Source organism: Microcaecilia unicolor, chromosome 4, assembly GCF_901765095.1.
Source record: "Microcaecilia unicolor chromosome 4, aMicUni1.1, whole genome shotgun sequence".
Taxonomy (NCBI): Eukaryota; Metazoa; Chordata; class Amphibia; order Gymnophiona; family Siphonopidae; genus Microcaecilia; species Microcaecilia unicolor.
In genome coordinates this window covers 198,315,686-198,338,829 of record NC_044034.1, presented here as the reverse complement: position 1 = coordinate 198,338,829, position 23,144 = coordinate 198,315,686, and the positions used below count along the sequence as shown (strand labels likewise).

The window sequence follows — 23,144 nt, the reverse complement described above, 5'->3', positions numbered from 1 at the left end:
TTCCCAATGAAGGTGTGTGGGTCCAAGCTCGGGTGCATGTAGAGGCTCGGCTGAGTCAGTTTTACCAGAGCTGGGCCCAGATCACATCGGATCAGTGGGTTCTCGAGGTGATTCGAGACGGGTATGCGCTGGAATTCGAAAGTCCGCCTCCTGAAGTGTTTCTGGAGTCCCTTTGTCGTTCGAGGCTCAAGAGAGCAGCAGTGCGGGACACTTTGTGTCGTCTCCTCAACCTGGGAGCAGTGGTTCCTGTTCCTCCTGCTCAGCAACGTTCGGGGGGCTATTCGATCTATTTTGTGGTTCCAAAGAAGGAGGGTTCCTTTCGGCCTATTTTAGATCTAAAGAGAGTCAATGCAGCGCTCAAGGTTCCCTCTTTTCGCATGGAGACGTTGCGGTCGGTCATTGTCGCGGTTCGGAAGGGAGAGTTCCTAACCTCGCTGGACTTGACAGAAGCTTATCTTCACATTCCCATTCGTGCGGCTCATCAGCTTTTTCTTCGCTTTGCAATCTTAGGGAAGCATTTTCAGTTTTCTGCCCTGCCCTTCGGTCTGGCAACAGCTCCCCGCACCTTTTCCAAGGTTATGGTAGTGGTGGCAGCGGCGTTGCGGAGACAGGGTATTTTGGTGCACCCGTATCTGGACGATTGGCTGATTCGGGCCAAATCCAGGACGGAAAGCGAGGTGGCTACTCCTCGAGTGGTACATTTTCTGCAGTCTCTGGGCTGGGTAGTGAATTTCAGCAAGAGTCATCTGGTTCCATCACAGTCTCTGGAATATCTGGGGGTTCTCTTCGATACAAGGAAGGGTCGAGTAGTCTTGCCGTATCCGCGGATTCGCAAGTTGCAGGGTCAGATTCGTCAGTTTCTTGCGGAGATGTCACTGATGGCCCGTGCTTAACTTCAGGTGCTGGGGATGATGGCAGCGACCATAGAAGTAGTTCCGTGGGCCAGGGCGCACATGCGTCAGGTGCAGTCAGCTCTTCTCAGTCGTTGGCCACCCTTGTCGCAGGAGTTGGACATGCGTCTGTTGCTGTCGGCAATCCTTCGTCTCAGCCTCCGCTGGTGGCTCAACCCATACAATCTGGAAAAGGGAATGCCACTGGAGTCCTCGCAGTGGGTGGTCCTCGTCACAGACGCCAGCCTGCAAGGCTGGGGAGCTCACCGTCTCATTCAGGTAGCTCAAGGACGGTGGTCTCGGACAAAAGCTCAGTGGTCCATCAACCGGTTAGAGACTCTGGCCATTCGGTTGGCGCTTCAGGCCTTTCAGACTCTGTTGGGCCACAAGGCAGTAAGAATGCTCTGCGACAACACCACGGCTGTAGCTTATGTCAACCGTCAAGGGGGCACAAAGAGCCAGGCGGTTGTGGAAGAGGCGGCGCGGTTGTGCCGATGGGTGGAAATTCATCTTCAGGCGCTCTGAGCGGCACGTGTGGTTGGGGTGGACAATGTGGATGCAGATTATCTGAGCAGACATACTCTAGACCCCGGACAGTGGTCCCTGCATCTGTCGGTGTTCAATCGCATCGTGTCAGTCCGGGGACTGCCAGTAGTGGATCTTATGGCAACAGCCTGCAATGTGCAAGTTCAGAGGTTTTTCAGTTGTCGGAGAGACCCTCAAGCAGAAGGGATCGACGCTCTGCTGTTGCCCTGGCCTCAGGAGTTGCTGTATGTTTTTCCTCCGTGGCCGTTAGTCAGCCGAGTAGTCCAGCGCATCCGTCACTCCGGTCGGCCGTGGTACGGAGATCTGGTGCGGTTGGCAGTAGCGGAGCCTCTCCCGTTGTCAGGATCAGTAGTGCTGTGTCAGGACCCGATAATTATGCCAGACCCAGCTCGATTCTCGCTTATGGCTTGGCTCTTGAGAGGCACAGGTTGAAGAAGAAAGGATTCTCTTCCAGAGTCATCGCTATGATGTTGAGTTCTCGTAGGAAATCCACTTCTTTGGCGTACGTCCGGGTTTGGAGACTCTTTGAGCACTGGAGCAAAGATCGACATGTTCTGCCTTTTCGCTCTTCGGTGGCGGACGTATTGGAGTTTTTGCAGGATGGTTTGGACAGAGGTCTGGCCTTGTCTACTTTGAAAGTGCAAGTGGCAGCTTTGTCGTGTTTTCGTGGGAAGGTTCAGGGGAAGTCTTTAGCTTCTATTCCTGAGGTAGTTCGTTTTTTGAAGGGCGTTAAGTTGCTGCGACCGCCTCGACGGCGGGTGGTGCCTCCATGGGATTTGAATCTCATTTTGGATGCTTTGGTTAGGCCTCCGTTTGAGCCCTTGGTTTCGGCCTCTGGCAAGGACCTTTCCTTAAAAGACAGTCTTTTTGGTGGCTATTACTTCCACACGAAAGGTTTTGGAGCTCCATGCTTTGTCTTGTAGAGAGCCATTTTTGTCTTTTTCCAAGGAAAAGGTTTTGTTGCGGACGGTGCCTTCCTTTTTGCCCAAGGTGGTTTCAGAGTTTCATGTAAATCAGGTCATTTCTTTGCCAGTTTTGGGTAACAAAGGGAGATGCAGAACAGCGTCGGCTTGCAAAGTTAGATGTGCAGAGAGTTTTGCGTTGTTATATCTCTGATCATTTGTTCGTTCTTCATGGTGGACCTAAGAAGGGCGCAGCGGCTTCCAAGGCGACTATTGCAAGGTGGTTGAAGGAGGCGATTGCATCTTCTTACTTGGTGAAGGATCATGTGGTACCTAAGGAGTTTTCTGCTCATTCCACTAGGGGAATGGCGGCCTCTTGGGTGGAGAATGGTATGATTCCCCCGTTAGATATTTGTCGGGTGGCAGTTTGGTCTTCGCTGCATTCTTTTGTTAAACATTATAGGATTGATGTGCATGTGAAGGAAGAGGCGCGCTTTGGTGCAGCAGTTTTGACCTCTGGCCTACGTAGGTCCTGCCCATAAGATAGTTACTGCTTTGGTACGTCCCACACGTCTTGACCGGTCTTGAAGGGTCGCGGAGGAAGGTGAAATTAGATCTTACCTGCTAATTTTCTTTCCTCTAGACCCTCCAGACCGGTCAAGGGCCAACCCTGTCTGTACTGTAGGCCAGGAGGTTTGCTTTGTGTGTTCAGATTTCTTGGCAGCTGTTGATTGTTGTTTCTATAATTTCAGACTCCGTTTACCAGATTTCTGTTGGTATGAGTCTGGGGCAGGTGAGACTGTGACTTGGTAGTCCACCTGTGGAAGCACACAAGAAAAGGAAACAGTAAGAGAAACGAAAAAGGTTTCCAGTTGGCAGTGACCACGTACAGGGTTGCTAGTTAGAGTTAGTGTTTTTGTTCTCTGCTTTGTTAGTGTTATACTGGCTAGTGGGTGTACTGCACAGGTTATATATACAGTAACCAAAAGCTCAGTGTTTTCTCAGTCTCCCTCTGCTGGTAGGAGTACATAACCCACGCGTCTTGACCGGTCTGGATGGTCTAGAGGAAAAGAAAATTAGCAGGTAAGATCTAATTTCACCTTAGCTTTGAACTTGGCTAAAACATAAATTATGCTGGTTAGTTGGGGGGGTCTGTAGTCAGGGGAGTCCAGTACAATTCTAAGACCGTTTTAGTCCAGTAAAGCATCAGTTGTGAGTTGGAGTGATACTAGATGCAGAGCTGAATTTTAAAGCACAGGTAACAAAAGTGGTTCAGACTTCTTTTTATCAGCTACATGTTTTACAGAAAATCAAACAGCAAAGTAGGGAACAGACACAGGTCAACCAGAAAACAAGTGGGACTCTCAAACAAAGTCTTTAATCCCAGAGGGCAAATACAATAAGCACAGTCAAAGTCTTTATCTCCAAAGAGAACAAATACAATGGACTCGACAGGGTCCCATGTTTCAGCAACAAAATTGCCTGCTTCAGGAGTCTAGTATCTGATAAACTGTCTCAACGTAAAGTCACAAAGCAGAAAGAGCATAAAACCAGCTGCTATAATAGTTGGCCTTTAACTTCACAAGAAAACGCAAATACTGTCGCTGCAAATGCGCATTGTATCTGTTCTCTTTGGAAATAAAAACTTTGACTGTGCTTATTGTATTTGCCCTCTGTGATTAAAGACTTTGTTTGATCTCTGAAGTCCCACTTGTTTTCTGGTTGACCTCTGCCCCTTCCCTACTTTGCTGGTTGGCATTTTTTTTCCGTAGGGAATCCTTCCTTATTTATCAGGTGTTATATAAAATCAAACCTATGATCCCTCAATCTGATTTTAGGATAATGGTTCAAAGTTTGATTTGTCTAAATTAGACTATTGTAATAGTCTTATCTGGGTTTATCAAACTCTTGTAAAGCTTTACAGGCTGTACAACCTGCTGCTGTGCACTTGATTGTGGGTTTAAAACACAGTGATCACGTTACATCTTCTTTGAAGACTATACACTGGCTTCCTGTGCAGTTTAGAGCACAATATAAATTGCTGCTTATTTTTAAGACTTTGACCAGCATTACTCCTGAATACTTTAAGCAAATCCTGAGGTTTTATGAACCAGTTCACTCCCTGAGATCAAACAGAAACTAGGCTTTTGGTGCAACCTCATTTAGCAAGAGTTTGATATTTTGTCACCTGTGACAATGCATGTGTCCCTTGTTAGCCCATTCCTATGGAAAAAAAAACTACCTGAGAATATTTGGCTGCTCTCATCCATTTCAGAGTTTAAGAAGAGGGTGAAAATGCATTTGTTCATCCAGGCCTTTATGGAATAAACTGCCCAGGACTGTTTGTGTGCTGTTACCCATATCAGAATTTAAGAAAGGAATGGAACTGCACCTGCTATTCAGGCTTATACTTGTTGTATAAACTGTATTATGTTGTTATCTTGTCTGACTTTTTATATTTTGCTCTATTTTATTATGTGTGTAATAAATAAATAATAAATGTTTACTTCCTGTTCTTGTTTCTTCCTAGCTGCTTCCTCTTTCTTCCTTTTTTTCTCTTCTTCTGCCTGGTATAAAAAAATATAGCAATAATTTATGAAACACATTACAACACTACAGGAACAACATTAGAGTGGCTTGTTTCTTGTGTGCCAGACATCTTGATTTGGACTGAAAAACATGATTTGATTGGTTAAATGACATGACCAAATATTTTTCCTTCCGATTGGCTCTTTCCCAAATATATCAAATTCTTTACATGTGTAAATTGCCAATACATGCAAGGGAGGAGCCAAAAAATACATGGGTATACATAATTTCAGAAGGGGAATGCATATCTATGCTATCCAAGATCAACATCGGGATATACAGCTGCCCCCAGGAAGGTTTAAGCTTTGGAAAAGTGCTCATTTTGGCTACTGCTGTACTGCAAAGACACCCCCCCTCCCCCCCCAAAAAAAAATAATAATAATAATTGTGCTAAATAATTGCGGGCTCTGTATTAATTGACAGAACTTAGCTATATAGGTTTCTAAAATGGCAGACATGTATATGTTGTAAAATACCAACATACACGTTTAAGTAGCTAACACTTAGGCAAATACATTTGATGTTTTAGATGCAGACAGTTGTAAAATGACTGCTCCCACCATATTTGGCAGCACATGTACATTCATTCCTGCATGTATTTTAGAAAAGGTTCTATATTGGCATATCTTTTTCTAAAATTCTACTGGAATTTAACACCTGATCTGGACAGCTCATCACTGCAGCAGACGTTTACAATTACATACAATTTATTTCATTTTTTTTTTTTTTTTAATACTGTGTAAGTGCATGTCACTGGCTGGGAAAATGTTAGAAGTCAACTGGGTTATTATGAAACTAATTATCACACATTGTTAAAAAGAGAAATATTACGATATATTAACAACAAACTCTTCAGAATGCAGATCCATAATTAAACTACCTCTGTGCCCTCCTAGGCCATTACAAATAGATTTAAGGATGCCAAATATCAGAGCATGATGAACTATCAGCTGGAGGAAGGTACAAACTGCAGTGTTATTCTGCTTACAGCATCAGCATACATTCTGGACTGGGAGATGACACAGATCGTTAGTGGGTGCTCAGATCTGAGTTTCAGCATTCCACTTAAAAGCAGACCAGCATTTCTTTCAAGCCTTCCCGAAAACTCCTACTTGCTGGAAAATTAATACTTAGAACCAGCAGGAGGTAAAGCTCATTTCAAGTCCCCAGATCCTGGATTATTAAAAAAAAAAAAAAAAAAAAAAAAAAAAAAGAGTACACCTCCACACTTCTTAATCTTAACACCCTGGGTTGTGCTATTAAACCATATATCACGACTAAACATTTTAGGCATGAAACGGTAATAAGAGGAAAATTTAGGTACATTTCAACAGAAAAATTAAGAACAGCTGCATTGAAGGTATTTGCATAATAGGGTTTAAGTGCTAGGCCACGGCATGAACACAGTCGCTCCCCCTGCTGCACAGTGAGAATCAATGCCTTGGCTGAGTTCTTCTTAAAGCAGTGTCCCTGCATCAGTGTAATTTACAGCTAACGTTTGAACTATAATATAATGCAAGAAAAAAAGTTTTCACCTTTTTTTTTTCTTCTCTCTCTTTTAGTAATGTCTCTCTGTCCACTAATTTCACCACTGTAGGGAGGCCTGAAAGAAGAAAATCATTCCTGCAGGTTTGTCTGAAGATCTTCACCTTGGCTCACGTCTAAGTGCTAGCCAAGTCACAATCTTTCAGGAACATCACAATTTGTTAACATGAAGACACTACAATACCATTTCAGCCTAATCAGGGAATATTTTTAACTACCACAGAATCCCTGTATTAACCATTCCAGCTTTTACTTATAGACCTAGGATTGTTTTTACCTGCAAAGGGGTGCCAACGGGTTTCTCACCTGTTCAGAGATAACTAATTAAGATCATAAGGGTTTATTTCCAGATTTTTTTTCTCAGTGATAGGAATCTTAAAATATGCCTTGCATACTAGTTTTAGTTGCAACCCTAAAGTCAGTGGATCTCTTGTCAAGAGCGGCATTTTCAATCCTAAAATGGAATAGTATTGGTATAAGTTGGATAACAAACATGAGGGAAAGGTGCCCGAGTGTTATGCATCCAAATTACCATATGGAATCTATCTAGCCAAGTGGACAAATCACTGCTGGGCAGACTTCATGGCTATTTTGGTTTCTCTCCATGGCCATGCTTAATAATCCTCTGCTAACCCTGCCTTGGAAGCAGCCCCAGTGGGTCGGAAGTCAGCCTTTTAAATGGATAGAAAATGTGTCAGTTGTTGTGGAGGGGCTGGGGAGGTGGGGTTGTTCCAGTTTTGTACAGGTTGATGGATAATGTTAGCGTTACATTATTGAATGAGGATATACTTTCCCCTTGTTTGTATTTGCTGATTTGCTTATTTCTTTTAATAAAGAAAATAAAAAAAAAATAAAAAGAAAGAAAATGTGTCAGTTGTTCTGAAACTCAATTCAGGTCTGCTTTCAGGATGGGTACCAAGGTAAGGTTTGCAGAGGATCAGCATGCATGGCTATGGAGAAAGTATTCCTGGCACAATCTAAGACAATACCATATTTTCTTGATTTTAAGATGCACTCCCCCTTTGCATACAAGGGGGGAAAAACATTCAAGTCTAAGATGCATCCTCATTTTACAAAAGTGCAAAATATGGTAAATAAATACCTTAAATAAACATATGGAGAAGGAAAACCACAAACGTATTTATTTTCAATTACTGGTGGCTATATGGAGAGAATAAGGAATTAGGTTGCATATCATCAAAATTTAGACCTCAATTCTTAAGATGCCATCGAATGTAAGTCGCACCTACTTTCCATGGACATTAAAACTCTTAAGAAAAGATGATGTTCAGCCCTTTGAAGGATATTTAACACAATAGTTCAGCACTGTACATCTAAGGGGGAACATTTCAGTACTGTCAAAGTTTATACTAATCTGTTAAAAAGCTACTTTTTAGAACTTTAATAAAAGTCTCCTATCCACCCTACCCCTTCACAAAAGTTAAAACTAAATTAAAGAACTGATCACTTAATACCATCATGATCTTCTAATCGAACTCCAAGTTCAGGGAGGATATCATCTCGAAGGGCATCACTCAATTGCAACACTTCATTCACTGCAACATATAGTGGAAAAAAGGTCACTCCTTGCAATGAGAGAATATGACAGTATAATACAGTGACCTGAAAGAGATTTATTTATTTGACTGAACTTCATCTTGCAAGTAAATACACAGCAACCACAATTACTGGATTTGAATTTTAGATTCAATTACTTGCCTTTACCAATCCAAGTTCAAGGCAAGTTATATTTCAAGTACAGTAGGTAGTTTCCTGTTCCAGAAGGCTCACAACCTAAAGCCCTCATTTATTGTGTTCTAACTTGATTTAGCATGCATTCATGTGTACAAGGCACATCAGGCCCCACCGAGAATAATGGGACTTGGATTATGTGTTAAATTATGTTAATGCAGGTTAGCTAGTACATAAATAAATGACCTATGTTTATATCTAAAACAATGAGGATAAAGTAACTTGACCAAGGTCACAAAGAACATCAAACAGGAGAAACAGGATTTGAATCCTGGCTTTCCTGATTCCCAGGCCAATGAGGTTAATCCTCTACTCCTGTGTACATACTAACTGTGTATGTATAAATGCATAAGGCGATAATACTCTCTCAGTTGCTACTGTGCAAGAGCAGAGGACAAGCTTCCACACTTGTAGAATAGGGTAAACACAAGCCAACTCATTCTCTGTTTGAGTTTACATACTGCCCTCTCCAATGTGGCTCATTAGGGGAAATATTTTTCACTTAGCAGGTCAACGGGGAGCCAACTGACAGATTCTGTTACTGGGATTACCTTAAAAGTATTAAGGTACACAAGAGTCTCAGGATATAGGAGAGCTGCAAACCCAAATTTAAAGGGTTTTTTTTTTGGTTTTTTTTTAACGCTCTGGCAGGCTGTCAGTTGTCTTATCTGGAAGGGGGCTTGCTACTGCTCCTTGAAGTAACCATTATGTACCAGCATAGCCGAGATTATGGAGCAGCTAGGCAATCATTTAGCAAGGTCATAAATATGCAAGAAATATGAAAGAGAAACCAACATTACTGCTGGTATTTAAATTGCGCACTCTCTTCAAAACAAACGACAACACTCAGTCTGCTTGATCAGCTAGCATATTGATATCACTTGTCTGGGCAACCAGTCAGTCCAACTTAATATATTATTGGAGAAATGATATACTTAACAGTAATTGTAGTGTTTCCCTGACTCTGGTTTCTCTTGGTTGTTTCAAAATGGAATGTTTGCACACTAATAACTCCATATTATATTTTCCTTTTCTGGACTATGGGAATCAGATGAAAAAAAAAAAAAAAAACATTCTATATAAAAAGCCATTCACTGCTAGGCAATGATATGTCAGACATGTTATAAAAAGTCAGTTCTCACCCTTCTTCTCTCTAGCGATCTGTCGGATGCCTTCCCTGAACTCAGACAAAACCTGGAGATAGGGCATTACTGTGAACTCCAACTGTTGAATAAAGTATTTATGATTATATGATAATAAAGTTATAGAGCTAGGCTATGTTACAATGCACATGCATTAACTCTGTACTAAATGCATTACCTTGAATGTTCAAAGTTATACACAGAGTACTTTCTCATAAGAACATGAATAAAGCCTGTAATTCTAACGTTCTAATTTCTGATTCTTTTCATCACCAGATTCTGCACTACAGGGTGGAGTTCTTACTGCAATCTTTTTTCGAGACAGCAGTGTCCATGCATTTATCCTTTTCAGCAGATCAGTTCTACACACAAAAATGCAACTCTTAGCAGCTACCTACAATATATGTAGGCATAACACTCATCCCTCGAAACTCATTCAAAAGCACTGTGAATAAAATGCTACACAAACATATATTTATACACACATACACTTCGCCTTATAATTCACTTGTACATACTATAAATATAGCTATCCAGTTTACTTTAGAGCTAGCCTAAAGTAAACCGCATAGCTATGTATAAGTGGATGAATATCGCTACTGTACATATAGTGGTGATAAATGTTCTACATGTCAATTTCATAATGCTCAACATATTTTTTGAACACCACTTGCCAATAATGGCCCAAGATAAAGAGGCAATTAATTGTAACAAGCTTGTTGGAAAGAGTATCTATACCACAGAGTGCATGAGAAAGAGAAAAGGGTTTGAAGTGTACCAATGGGGTGAGTTGCCAGAACTGGGATTGATGTCCCCAGCTGAGAGGATGAGGAGAAGCAGGAGAAAATAAAGAAATGAAGAGGATGCATGATGACAGTGGCAAGGATGGGATGCTCTCAGGGAGAATGGAGATGACTGAATGAGAGGAAGAAATAAGTGAAACTCAACAGCAGATAAGATAGAAGACAAAATGGCTGGTGAAGTAAAGAATGTAGAAATAGATAGTGTGGTCTTGAACGGTGCTCCTTAACCCAGTCCTCAGGGCACACGCAGCCAGTTGGGTTTTCAGGATATCCACAACTAATATGAATGAGAGAGATTAAATACCAAGGAGGCAGCAAATGCAAATCTCTCTCATACATATTCATTGTGAATATCATGAAAACCAAACTGGCTGGGTGTGCTCCAAGGACCGAGTTGAAAAGCAGTGCTCTTGAGGTTTATAACATTTTGAAGTAGAAATTAAGACTGAGAAGAGTTAGCATACAGAAGAGAAGGTGTATTGAAGCAACAAGAAACAGGGAAGAAGGGAAATACAAACCTGGAGTGAAGATATGGCATGTGTCATGAGGCATGCACTTTTTGGAAAGTGATTGCATGGAGCATGGAGTATCAGCAGCCGAAGCCCAAGTGGGTCACCACAGAGGAACAATTTTTGGTTCATTGGCTGGTTCTTGTTAACATTTTTGTAAGTGATATTGCTAAAGGGCTGTCTACCTCTTTGCAGAGGATACCAAAATCTACAACAGAGCAGACACCCCAGATGGTGTGGATAATATGAGGAAAGACTTAGCGAAGCTAGAGGAATGGTGTGGAATTTGGCAGCTTAGATTTAATACTAAAAAAATAGAAGGTCATGCATTTGGGCTGCAAAAACCCAAGGGAACGGTACAGTTTAGGGGGTGAAGAATTTTTGTGTACGAAAGAGGAGTGGGTCTTGAGTATGTGATGATCTTAAGGTGGCCAAATAGATAGAAAAGGCAACGGTGAAAGCTAGAAGGATGCTTGGGTGCATAGGGAGAGGAATAGCCTGTAGGAAAAAGGAGGCAATGATGCTCCTGCATAAGACTCTGGTGAGACCTCATTTAGAATATTGTGTACAATTCTGGAGACCACACCTTCAAAAAGATATACACAGAATGGAGTTGATCAAGAGGGCAGGTACTAAAATAGTCAGTGGTCTTCATCATAAAGCTTAAGGGGACAAGACTTAATGTCAATATGTATACTTTGGAAGAAAGGCAGGAGAAGGGGGATATGATAGAGACATTTAAATACCTATGTGGCAACTGAAAGGAAGCTCTGGAACAAGGGGGCATAAGATGAAGATACAGTGGTGGAAATAAGTATTTGATCCCTTGCTGATTTTGTAAGTTTGCCCACTGACAAAGACATGAGCAGCCCATAATTGAAGGGTAGGTTATTGGTAACAGTGAGAGATAGCACATCACAAATTAAATCCGGAAAATCACATTGTGGAAAGTATATGAATTTATTTGCATTCTGCAGAGGGAAATAAGTATTTGATCCCCCACCAACCAGTAAGAGATCTGGCCCCTACAGACCAGGTAGATGCTCCAAATCAACTCGTTACCTGCATGACAGACAGCTGTCGGCAATGGTCACCTGTATGAAAGACACCTGTCCACAGACTCAGTGAATCAGTCAGACTCTAACCTCTACAAAATGGCCAAGAGCAAGGAGCTGTCTAAGGATGTCAGGGACAAGATCATACACCTGCACAAGGCTGGAATGGGCTACAAAACCATCAGTAAGACACTGGGCGAGAAGGAGACAACTGTTGGTGCCATAGTAAGAAAATGGAAGAAGTACAAAATGACTGTCAATCGACAAAGATCTGGGGCTCCACGCAAAATCTCACCTCGTGGGGTATCCTTGATCATGAGGAAGGTTAGAAATCAGCCTACAACTACAAGGGGGGAACTTGTCAATGATCTCAAGGCAGCTGGGACCACTGTCACCACGAAAACCATTGGTAACACATTACGACATAACGGATTGCAATCCTGCAGTGCCCGCAAGGTCCCCCTGCTCCGGAAGGCACATGTGACGGCCCGTCTGAAGTTTGCCAGTGAACACCTGGATGATGCCGAGAGTGATTGGGAGAAGGTGCTGTGGTCAGATGAGACAAAAATTGAGCTCTTTGGCATGAACTCAACTCGCCATGTTTGGAGGAAGAGAAATGCTGCCTATGACCCAAAGAACACCGTCCCCACTGTCAAGCATGGAGGTGGAAATGTTATGTTTTGGGGGTGTTTCTCTGCTAAGGGCACAGGACTACTTCACCGCATCAATGGGAGAATGGATGGGGCCATGTACCGTACAATTCTGAGTGACAACCTCCTTCCCTCCGCCAGGGCCTTAAAAATGGGTCGTGGCTGGGTCTTCCAGCACGACAATGACCCAAAACATACAGCCAAGGCAACAAAGGAGTGGCTCAGGAAGAAGCACATTAGGGTCATGGAGTGGCCTAGCCAGTCACCAGACCTTAATCCCATTGAAAACTTATGGAGGGAGCTGAAGCTGCGAGTTGCCAAGCGACAGCCCAGAACTCTTAATGATTTAGAGATGATCTGCAAAGAGGAGTGGACCAAAATTCCTCCTGACATGTGTGCAAACCTCATCATCAACTACAGAAGACGTCTGACCGCTGTGCTTGCCAACAAGGGTTTTGCCACCAAGTATTAGGTCTTGTTTGCCAGAGGGATTAAATACTTATTTCCCTCTGCAGAATGCAAATAAATTCATATACTTTCCACAATGTGATTTTCCGGATTTAATTTGTGATATGCTATCTCTCACTGTTACCAATAACCTACCCTTCAATTATGGGCTGCTCATGTCTTTGTCAGTGGGCAAACTTACAAAATCAGCAAGGGATCAAATACTTATTTCCACCACTGTACTTCTTCAGAAGTATCCTGAAGAAATAATTCACAGAAAGAGTGGTCAGTTCGTGGAATGACCTCCTGGTGGAGTTGAAAATAGTACATGAATTCAAAAGACCTTGGGTCAAGTACATAGGATCTCTAAGAGATTGATAGAGAGTAGATGGCATGGATAGATAGACCATATGGTCTTTATGTACCTACTTTTTTTTTTTTGCGTTTCTATCCTTCCCATCAGTAACATTTTAACCACTACCCCTGTACAACTGGAACTTATAAAATAAAGTCATATCTGGTGTGTCCCACTTACTGTACAACTAATGCTGGTAAGGGTTTTAAAACTGATGTTGTGATAGTAAATTCTGATATGAAGCATTACTGCTAGTCATTAATACTTCTCAAATCCTGCATAGCTTGTAGAAGATGCAAATACATTTAAGAACTATAAATAGACATATGAATGAGCAAATATTGCTCTTAACTTACATCTATGGTTTGACCACATTCTCCTATAGGAAAACCAATTGTTTCTATACCCTCGATGGCCCCAAAAATCTAGGAAAGAAAAAATATAGCTTTTAATTTTTAAAACAAAGAAACCTCCTTGATAATAAGATAAAATATTATAAAATGCCGACTACACAGAGACAAGTATCTTTGCTTCACTTCTCCAGCCCCTCCCATCATAATACATGATTTCTTCAGTAGAAAAACTATTAGTGGTTCATGATGGCAGCAATTCCCAAATGGGGGCTGCAGAATCTCATTTAGGGTTGTGACCAAAGCAGCAAGAAAAAAAAAAAACTCATCAGCCCACATAGTCCAACGGGGTGTTATATTTTAGCCTCCATGGGCCAGGTCAGAGGCAGGGCTACAGCAGAAATATCAGTCAAGGCTACATATTACAGTGGGATTTGAACCCATGTCCCTTTGTTTATAGTCCACTGCACTAACCACTAGGCTACTCCTCTGAGCTCAGAAGGCTACACATGTTGGCATACATGGATGAAAAAGTAAGGCTGGGGTCATGAGACCGATTTTGATTGGGAAATGGGGTCACAAGTCAAAGGAGTTTGGTAAGCACGGATTTATGGATTCAAGTTATCTCAAAGAATGTCTTTCTGAAGTGAACAGAAGAGACTGGGTTAGTGGGAAGCAGCTGTCCACACAGATATATCCTGTAAGCAGTATGGGGCACAAGATGAGGTGTTCCCTGAAGAAGATTCTTGTCCCTATAACTACCCCTTTCTAAAGCCAACTAGGCTCAAGACATGCCTTTCTAGCAGAACCACTTGTAAAGATTCACTTCCTTATGCGGTTATTCTTTTGGATGTCTGTAGGGACCAGTTAGACCTTTAGGGTGTATGTATGTCAGGTGATACAGGCTACTTATTACATTTTGCATTTGATTTGAGACTCATGAAAGGTACAAAGGTAAAGGGACTGAAAAACAAAACCCTCTATTTACACCACAGGTTGAGATAGTTCAGTCTTCCCCATTCTGCTCTGCCAATTTGCCTCAACCATTTTCTAGACTCCAAAAAAAAAAAAAAAAAAAAAGATTCTTACAGCAGATAAGGAGTGTAAGGCTAATCTAGTCTATCCCATTTGGTTTCCACAGGGGATGGGATTTGATATACTGCCTTTCTGTGATTACACTCAAAGTGGTTTACATATTATATACAGGTACTTATTTTGTACCTGGGGCAAGGGAGGGTTAAGTGACTTGCCCAGAGTCACAAGGAGCTACAGTAGGAATTGAACTCAATTCCCCCTGTTCTTAGGCCACTGCACTAACCATTCCACTACTCTTCCACTCCAGTACAGCACAGGTGCCAACTCATGCCCACAGTGATGGGTGGAATTTTTGGTTCAGTAGAGATATGAATTTTACAGGACACTGGACTGTATAGAACAATGTTTTATGCACACAAAGTAGACACTTATACAATTGCTCTCCTGGTTGAGGTGGTGAGAACAAAACCAATGATGAAATTCAAAAAGGCATGTGACAAACAAACGATCTTTACACAGCAAGAGGATGTAATCAAAGTATAGAGCATTTCTGCTCAAAGCAAAAATTAGGAGGTGAAGTTATCAGCGTGGGCTACCGTTAAGACATGTTATTTTGTTAACCCCAGTTAGTAGTGAAAAATAGCAGGAGTCAGTGGTAATATAACACATCTTAACAGTAGCCCACATTGATAACTTCCCCCTTAGTGTGAAGAATTTCAGCCTTTGGTAACCAGAACTGATATTGTGATGTCATAATGGCTCATTCCACCAATGCCTAAGAGCCAATCATCAGTGATGTCACAATGGCTTGATTGTCCTATACTTCGCTCACTCTTACTACATATAGCAGTGAAAGACCAATACGAGGACAAAATCAACACAAAGGAAAGAAAAATCACAACAAACCCATACTACAAGAGAATAGACAATTAACAAAAATCAATACAACCTCGAAAACAGCAGACCCCTACCAAAAAATTAAGGTGGGATACATAAACGCCAGATCAGCAGTTAACAAAACAATAATAATAGCAGACTGGATCATGTCAGACAATCTTGACCTATTACTTATTACCGAAACCTGGATCCACGATCAGAAGGACCCCATAATCCTTGATCTATGCCCCTCCAGGCTACAAAATCACCCACTGGACAAGAAAAGAAAAAAAAGAGGCAGAGGCATAGCACTAATCCACAGATCTCATTTCACCGTAGAAAACCGTTGTTGAGTCCATAACACCCCTACTTGAAATCGCCTCAGTTAGAATCCAACATTCAACCCTACTTGACCACCTAAACTGTATATTGTTTTACAGACCACCAGGGAACTGGTATGACTGCCAAACACACTTCATGGACTTTATATCAAACACCTGTGAATCTAACGCCAACTTACTTATAATAGGTGACATAAACCTACACCTAGAAGACCCCAACTCTACCAATGCATGGGAATGCATAGAATTCCTCCAATTATGGGGCCTTAACTGGTCATATATGCAAGCAACCCATGTCAAAGGGCACACACTCGACCTTATTACCTATAAACTGACTTCTGACCTGTACCTAATGCCATCAGATACAAAATAGACTGAAACACCATGGGCAGACCACCACAAATTAAATATATCCCTACAATGGCGAAAAAAAGGCTCACATCATACACATGAGCGCACAACTTACACCACGAGAGGCCAAGTAGACTCTGTAATATTTTGGCAACCGATATAACAACAACAAATGGGTAGCACAAACGGACTCGATACACTATCTCCTAAACTGGGATAACAGATGCAGAAGCATATTAGATGATATAGCACCACTACAAACAAGAACCTCACATAGACACAACTCGATACCATGGTATAACAAAGAACTGAAAAAACTAAAAACACAAACCAGGAGGCTTGAACGAGCATGGACAAAAATAAAGGACGCACACACATACAACGCAAGGAAACAAATGCAAAGAAAATACAAATATGTAATAAGACAAACTAAAAGGTCTTACTACAAAACCAAGATAGGGCCAGACTACAAAGACACGCATAAATTATACCAACTTGTGAACAAATTACTAGATACCACATTGGTTACCACAACCAACACAGATGCACCATCCGCAGACAAACTCGCTAAATATTTCAACGACAAATTTGCAAACCTACGCACTACATTACTACAGGACACCACTGACTTCGAAAAATTCATGGACTGCATGGACCCAATCCTTGGAGAATAACCAGCAGACCAAATCTGGATAAACTTCGCCTTCCTCACCGAAGAAATCGTAGCACAAGCTATCACCAGGTTCGCCAAATCCCATTGCAAACTGGACACATGCCTCAATTACCTAATAAAATCAGCTCCTCAACGCTTCATAGACTTCACATCACACCTAAACCACATGCTGCAACATGGACTCTTTCCTAAGGACAAAGGCAATATACTACTCACCCCAATACCTAAAGATCCAAAGAAAAAAGCAAATGAAATCACCCTGGTAGTCAAACTGTTGGAAAGCATGGTAACCAAGCAACTTACCGACTACTTAAATAAATTCTCAATATTACACGAATCACAATCAGGATTTCGCCTCAACCACAGCACCGAAACAGTAAAGCAAAGATACTTACCTGTAGCAGGTATTTTCCGAGGACAGCAGGCTGATTGTTCTCACTGATGGGTCGGTGTCCACTGGGGCTCAGGAACGGAGCATTTTTCCCAGGAAAAATCCACAAAGCTTTGCGACAGCTTCCGGAGTGCGAGGGACTCGCACCGCACATGCGCGGCCATCTTCCCGCCCGCGCACATCCGTTCCCACCTCAGTTGTATCAAAAAGAAAATAACGAACAACTCCTCCAAAAGGGGAGATGAGCAGGTTGGTGAGAACAATCAGCCTGCCGTCCTCGGAGAATACCTGCTACAGGTAAGTATCTTCGCTTTCTCCGAGGACAAACAGGCTGCTTGTTCTCACTGATGGGGTATCCCTAGCACCCAGGCTCACTCAAAACAACAAAGAAGGTCAATTGGGACTCGCAACGGCGAGGACATAACAAGGATTGACCTACGAAGAAAACAGCTTAGAGTGCAGCCTGGAACAGAACAAAAATGGGTATAGGGGGGTAGAGTTTGATTCTAAACCCCGAACAGATTATGCAGCACCAAACCGACTGTCGTGTCGGGAATCCTGCTGAAGGCAGTAATGAGATGTGAATGTGCGTACTGATGACCACATCGCAGCCTTGCAAATCTCTTCTATAGTGGCTGACTTCAAGTGAGCCACCGACGCTGCCATGGCTCGAACACTATGAGCCGTGACATGACCCTCAAGAGTCAGCCCAGCCTGGGCATAAGTGAAGGAAATGCAATCTGCTAGCCAATTGGAAATGGTGCGTTTCCCAACAGTGACTCCCTTTCTGTTGGGATCAAAAGAAACAAACACTGGGGGTCACGTGATGCCGAGCTAGGAAGCGGCTGTGATTGAGGAGAGCTCCCGGTTTGACCCTCGAACTAACAATTTAACAGAGCTTTTACCACAAGACTTTGGTGCTGCCGATTGAGGAGTGATCTCTGGAAAGCAGCTGAAACATAGCGGGCTTCTTCCAGTGCGATGGCCCTTCGTGCGCCGCAAAAAGATAAAGATAAAGCGCACCAGATTGAACATAAAATGGCGGACGACGGCGAATCGGGCCAAGCCACGATCAGCTCGGCTTGGGTGGCGGAGGTGTGGAAAGTCATTGACGCCTCCTTAGATCAGCGGCTGCAGAAAGTGGCAGATAAGCTCGACACCGTGGACGGAAGGCTGGAGGACTTGAAAGGTGAATTCTCAGCCCAATGCCAAAGAGTGTCTGACTTGGAAGATAAGGTGCAGCAGCTGACGGCTGGGAAGGAGGACCTGCAAAAACGTGTGCGTTCGCTGGAGGATCAGATTGACGACATCGAAAACCGCTCTAGGCGAGCTAATTTGCAGCTGGTGGGTCTCCCAGAGAAGATCGCGGATTCGGAGCTTCGCGGATTTTTGGAATCCTGGTTGAGCAAGAGTCTTCAATTGAAATCAGAAGCGGGAGAACTCCGCATTGAATGCACCCATCGTTTGGGCCCGCGGAGGCCAGGCCACGAGTAGTTATCTTCAAGCTCTTAAATTATGTTCACAAGACCGAAATACTTAGAGCTATTCGAAGTAGGGGCACTTTAACCTTTGAAAATCAACCTGTACTTTGCTTTCAGGACTACTCTTCTAGGGTGGCCCTGTTGCACAAGGCCTACGCTCCTATTTGTGGAGAACTGCATCGGCGGAACATTCAATTTGCGTTGCTGTATCCTGCGCGGCTCAAAGTATTCACCGAAGGGAAGCCGCAGCTGTTTGAGACAACCGATGGAGCCAAAGCTTTTCTGCAAACGCTAACGCCGTTGTAAGCGCAATCACCTGGAGCGGTGGACGATAAGTATGGTAATTCTGGATGGTGGTGGTTGCATGAGAAAGGACTTTGCAGCTCTCACAGTATTCTCTCTTTAATGTTTGTTCTTTTTGTAAAAAAGAAGCTTGCTGTCCATATCTGAAAAACCATATGGGATGGTTTATGGGGTATCTTAGATTTGAAACAGTATGACTGCCCAATAGTTTGCTGATAACAGTTGTTTTTTGGATATTGGATGCTTGTAATGGGGTGACTTCAGTTGGATGTATAGCATCTGAGTTATGTTGAATTTGAATCCCTGAGGGGAATTGAAGGGTAATTGCTTTGGGTGAGACCTGAGTGACTCGGATGGAGGGAGGTAGGGAAATGCTCAGAGGATGCATGATGCGAGTGTGTGGGGCATGGATGATGTTTTGGAGGATGAAAAAGTAGAGACATGGGGGGAGGATGACTGGGTGGTGGGCAATGATAGCCTAGCCTTCTTGATTAGCAGAGGGGGACCAGGGTAGTGCTTCTCCTACGGGGCCTACTTAGTGGGGGATGGTGGAGTTGGGAACTTCAAACCAAGGGAGGGAAGGGGAAGTGCAAGCGGTCGGGGGGGAGTTTGGATGGGTTAGGGTGGGGGGGGGGGGGGGGGGGGGGGGGGAGATGTTTCATTTGTTATGTTTTGTTTATTTTTTTTCTTGCTTTAATTTTTGTGATGGTTTTATTGCCCGGGTGGCTCCCCCAGTCTGTGGGGCGGTGCAGGCACACTGGAGTAGAGTGGGAGAAGTGGGGGGCTGGAAGGGTTATTGCTGGGGTAGCCCTGAGGCCTATTTTAAAGGGTTGGATATTTGGAATTACTTGCATTCTATTCCTCCATGACTACGCTCAAATTGATATCATGGAATGTGAATGGGGTTTCTTCACCCATAAAAAGACAAAAAATGATGCAGGCCTTAAATCGGCAGAGGGCAGACATAGTTTTTTTACAGGAGACTCATCTGCCCACTTCAGAACACCTTAAATTTAAGAAATGGTGGGTGGCAGACTTGGTGGAAGCACCGGCGATAAACCGTAAGGCAGGACTGCTGATCCTATTCCGGAGGGGACTGGAAGTTCAAAAGATGCAAATTTGGAGAGATCCTAAGGGTCGTTTTCTAATTGCCAGGGTGATATTGGATAAGCAAGAAGTACTTTTATGTAATGTTTATGGTCCCAACAACTATGATAGTAGCTTTATACATACCCTTACTCGTAGATTGCTAGAAATGCCAGATATACCTATATTGATGGGAGGGGATTTCAATTTAGTTCATAACCCAACTGTGGATAGTTCTTCAGGAATCCGGAGGGCGGGAAATTCTAATAAGGGTATTCCATTAATCTGCACTACGCTACATGTGCTAGATGTGTGGCGCACGTTACACCCCATGGAGAAGGATTTCACCCACCTTTCGAGAGCCCATGGAACTCAGTCACGGATTGACTATTGGTTAATATCAACATCCTTGTTCTCGAAGGTAAAAGAGGCTGGGATTGGGGCTTATACCCTGTTTCCCTGAAAGTAAGACATCCCCCGAAAATAAGACCTAGTAGAGGTTTTCCTGAATTGGTAGATATAAGGCCTCTCCCGAAAGTAAGACCTAGCAAATTTTTGTTTGAAAGCAGGGCCGCCAAGAGCCGGACAAGGCCGCCCCCAACCACCCTCTGTCTTATATTAATTCCCCCCCCCCCCCCCCCCAAAATGCGCTAGGTCTTATTTTCCGGGGCTGTCTTATTTTTCAGGGAAACATCGGGGTTGGATCGAGGTTGGCCCGCCTGCCCTCCATCGCCTCCGGAACTAACCTTAAACGCCTCCTTTCACCTTCGCAGCAAGCAGCAGCAGGGCAGACCTCTCCTTCCTTCTGTGCCACACCCTCGCGGACATTACGTCAGGCAGGGCGGGACACGGAAGGAAGAAGTGGGCTGCCCTGCTGCTGCTTGCTGCGAAGGTGAAAGGAGGTGTTTAAGGTTAGTTCCGGGAGCGATGGAGGGCAGGCGGGCCAACCTTGATCCAACCCCGATGTTTCCCTGAAAAATAAGACAGCCCCGGAAAATAAGACCTAGCGCATTTTGGGGGGGCAAAAATTAATATAAGACAGTGTCTTATTTTCGGGGAGTGTGTCGGACCATGCATGGGTGTGGTGCACACTTGCAATAGGTTCAGCGGAGACAAGGGCATTTAGGTGGAGGTTTCCATTGCAATTGTATTGGGATGCTGAGTTCCAAGACTACTTGTTAAAAAAATGGGCTGAGTATCAGGAAGATAATGCTGCACACAGGAACAACCCAGTCCTTTTCTGGGAGACGGCTAAGGCAGTGTTGCGCGGAGAAATTATAGCATACACGGCGTTTAAAAAGAAGGCAAGAGACCAGGAAATTTTGAGGCTAGAGAAGCAATTGATTAAGGAGCGGATTCTTTATGTGAAATACCAGTCGGAAGATAGGCGGAGTGCTTTGATGGCTGTACAGACCTCATTGGGGGAGTTACTTCATGCGCGGGCGGTTAAATCCATGCAATATTTTAAGTACCAGTTATATAGGCATGAAAACAAATCTGGGAAGCTAATGGCCCGACTGGTTCGAGGAGCTAGAGGTTCGTCTAGAATATCTCAAATTGATAGAGGGGATGGTGTGTTAGTGAGAGAAGACTCTGAAATTTTGGATGTTTTCTTGAAATACTATAAACAATTATATGCAACTTCAGAGGGGGAGTTATTGGAGGGTGATACCTACTTGCATAGTGTAGATCTTCCTTGTGTGCATGATAAAGACCGTAGAATGCTTGATGCAGACATAACAGAGGACGAGGTGGCGTTAGCCATACAGCAGAGCACTGTGGGTAAGGCACCGGGGCCATTTGGCCTGAGAGCTGAATTTTATAAGCTCGTTTCATCATCTCTTGTACCACTACTACATTCGGTGTTAACGCAATTTATTTGTGATGGGGCTCTCCCTTCATCACTCTAGGTGGCTCAGATTAGTCTGCTGCTGAAGCCTGGGAAGGATCCTACGAAACCGTCTTCATATAAACCCTTATCCTTATTAAATACTGAAGCTAAGTTGTTTGCCAAGGTGTTGGCGAATAGGCTGTCAAGGGTTCTGCCCTCGGTGATAGCCGATCCACAGGCGGGATTTGTCAGGGGTAGAACCATCGTGAAAAATGTAAGGAAGATCATGATATCTCTGGAACAAGTAGAACGCACACAGACACCATCCCTTGTGGTTAGCTTCGACGCTGAAAAAGCGTTCGACCGGGTGAGTTGGGGATTTATGTTTGCGGTCCTGCAGAAATATGGAGTGGGAGAGTCTTTTCTTCAGCCTGTACAAGTACTTTATACATCTCCATTAGCCATGATTGGATTGAACGGTGGGTTCACGCCCCCCTTTGCGATTCACAGGGGTACACGTCAGGGGTGTCCTCTTTCTCCCTTGCTTTTTGTTCTTTCACTTGACCCTCTAGTGAGGGAAGTGGTGAGTAATCCAGAAATAAAAGGGGTGCAGGTTGGGAGTCAAGAATTCAAATTGTCTGCATTTGCAGATGACCTGCTGATTCATATTGTTGAGCCCCAAGGTTCGTTAACAACTTTAATGGAGAGCTTTCGGGAGTATGGGGAATTTTCAGGTTTTAAGCTCAATCTGGACAAGTCTTTGGCACTACCCACATGCGAGTCTGTACGACGAAAATGGGTGGGTGGATTTCCTTTAAAATGGGGGACTAATTCGTTTAGATATTTAGGTATTCAACTCTGTACGAGAACATCACGGATGTATAGGTGTAATGTTGAGAGGTTGCTGAATTCCACGAGAGACTGGCTGCAGAAGTGGATACATTTACCACTCTCACTTCATGGCCGAATACAGCTCTTCAATATGGTTCTTTTTCCAAGATGGTTGTATGTACTCCAGGTCTTACCGCTGCGGTTATTGAAGCGGGATCTGGGTGTGATGAGAGGATTGTTATCTAAATTTTGTTGGGCGGGGAAAAAGCCCAAAATGGCCTTTAGATACCTCTTAGGAGCTTGGAAGCATGGTAGTTTTGGATTGCCAGATCTGAGAGCTTATAATCACGCATGTCTAATGCGGCATCTAGGAGACTGGTATTTGAATGAACAGACTTTTACACCAGTAG

At 43.4% G+C, this 23,144-nt stretch overlaps 1 protein-coding gene across 2 annotated transcripts in view; it reads right to left on the bottom strand.

Moving 5' to 3' along the window:
• CARS1 (cysteinyl-tRNA synthetase 1) overlaps nt 1-23,144 on the bottom strand; it is a 256,464-nt gene that overhangs the window by 55,889 nt on the left and 177,431 nt on the right. For both annotated transcript variants that reach the window (XM_030201116.1, XM_030201118.1), the window contains 5 exons: nt 13,542-13,610; nt 9,367-9,448; nt 7,948-8,028; nt 6,463-6,530; nt 4,846-4,905 (listed from right to left, as the gene is read on the bottom strand). In XM_030201116.1, the coding sequence (XP_030056976.1) occupies nt 4,846-4,905; nt 6,463-6,530; nt 7,948-8,028; nt 9,367-9,448; nt 13,542-13,610 (360 nt within the window). The remainder of the gene's footprint in view (nt 1-4,845; nt 4,906-6,462; nt 6,531-7,947; nt 8,029-9,366; nt 9,449-13,541; nt 13,611-23,144) is intronic.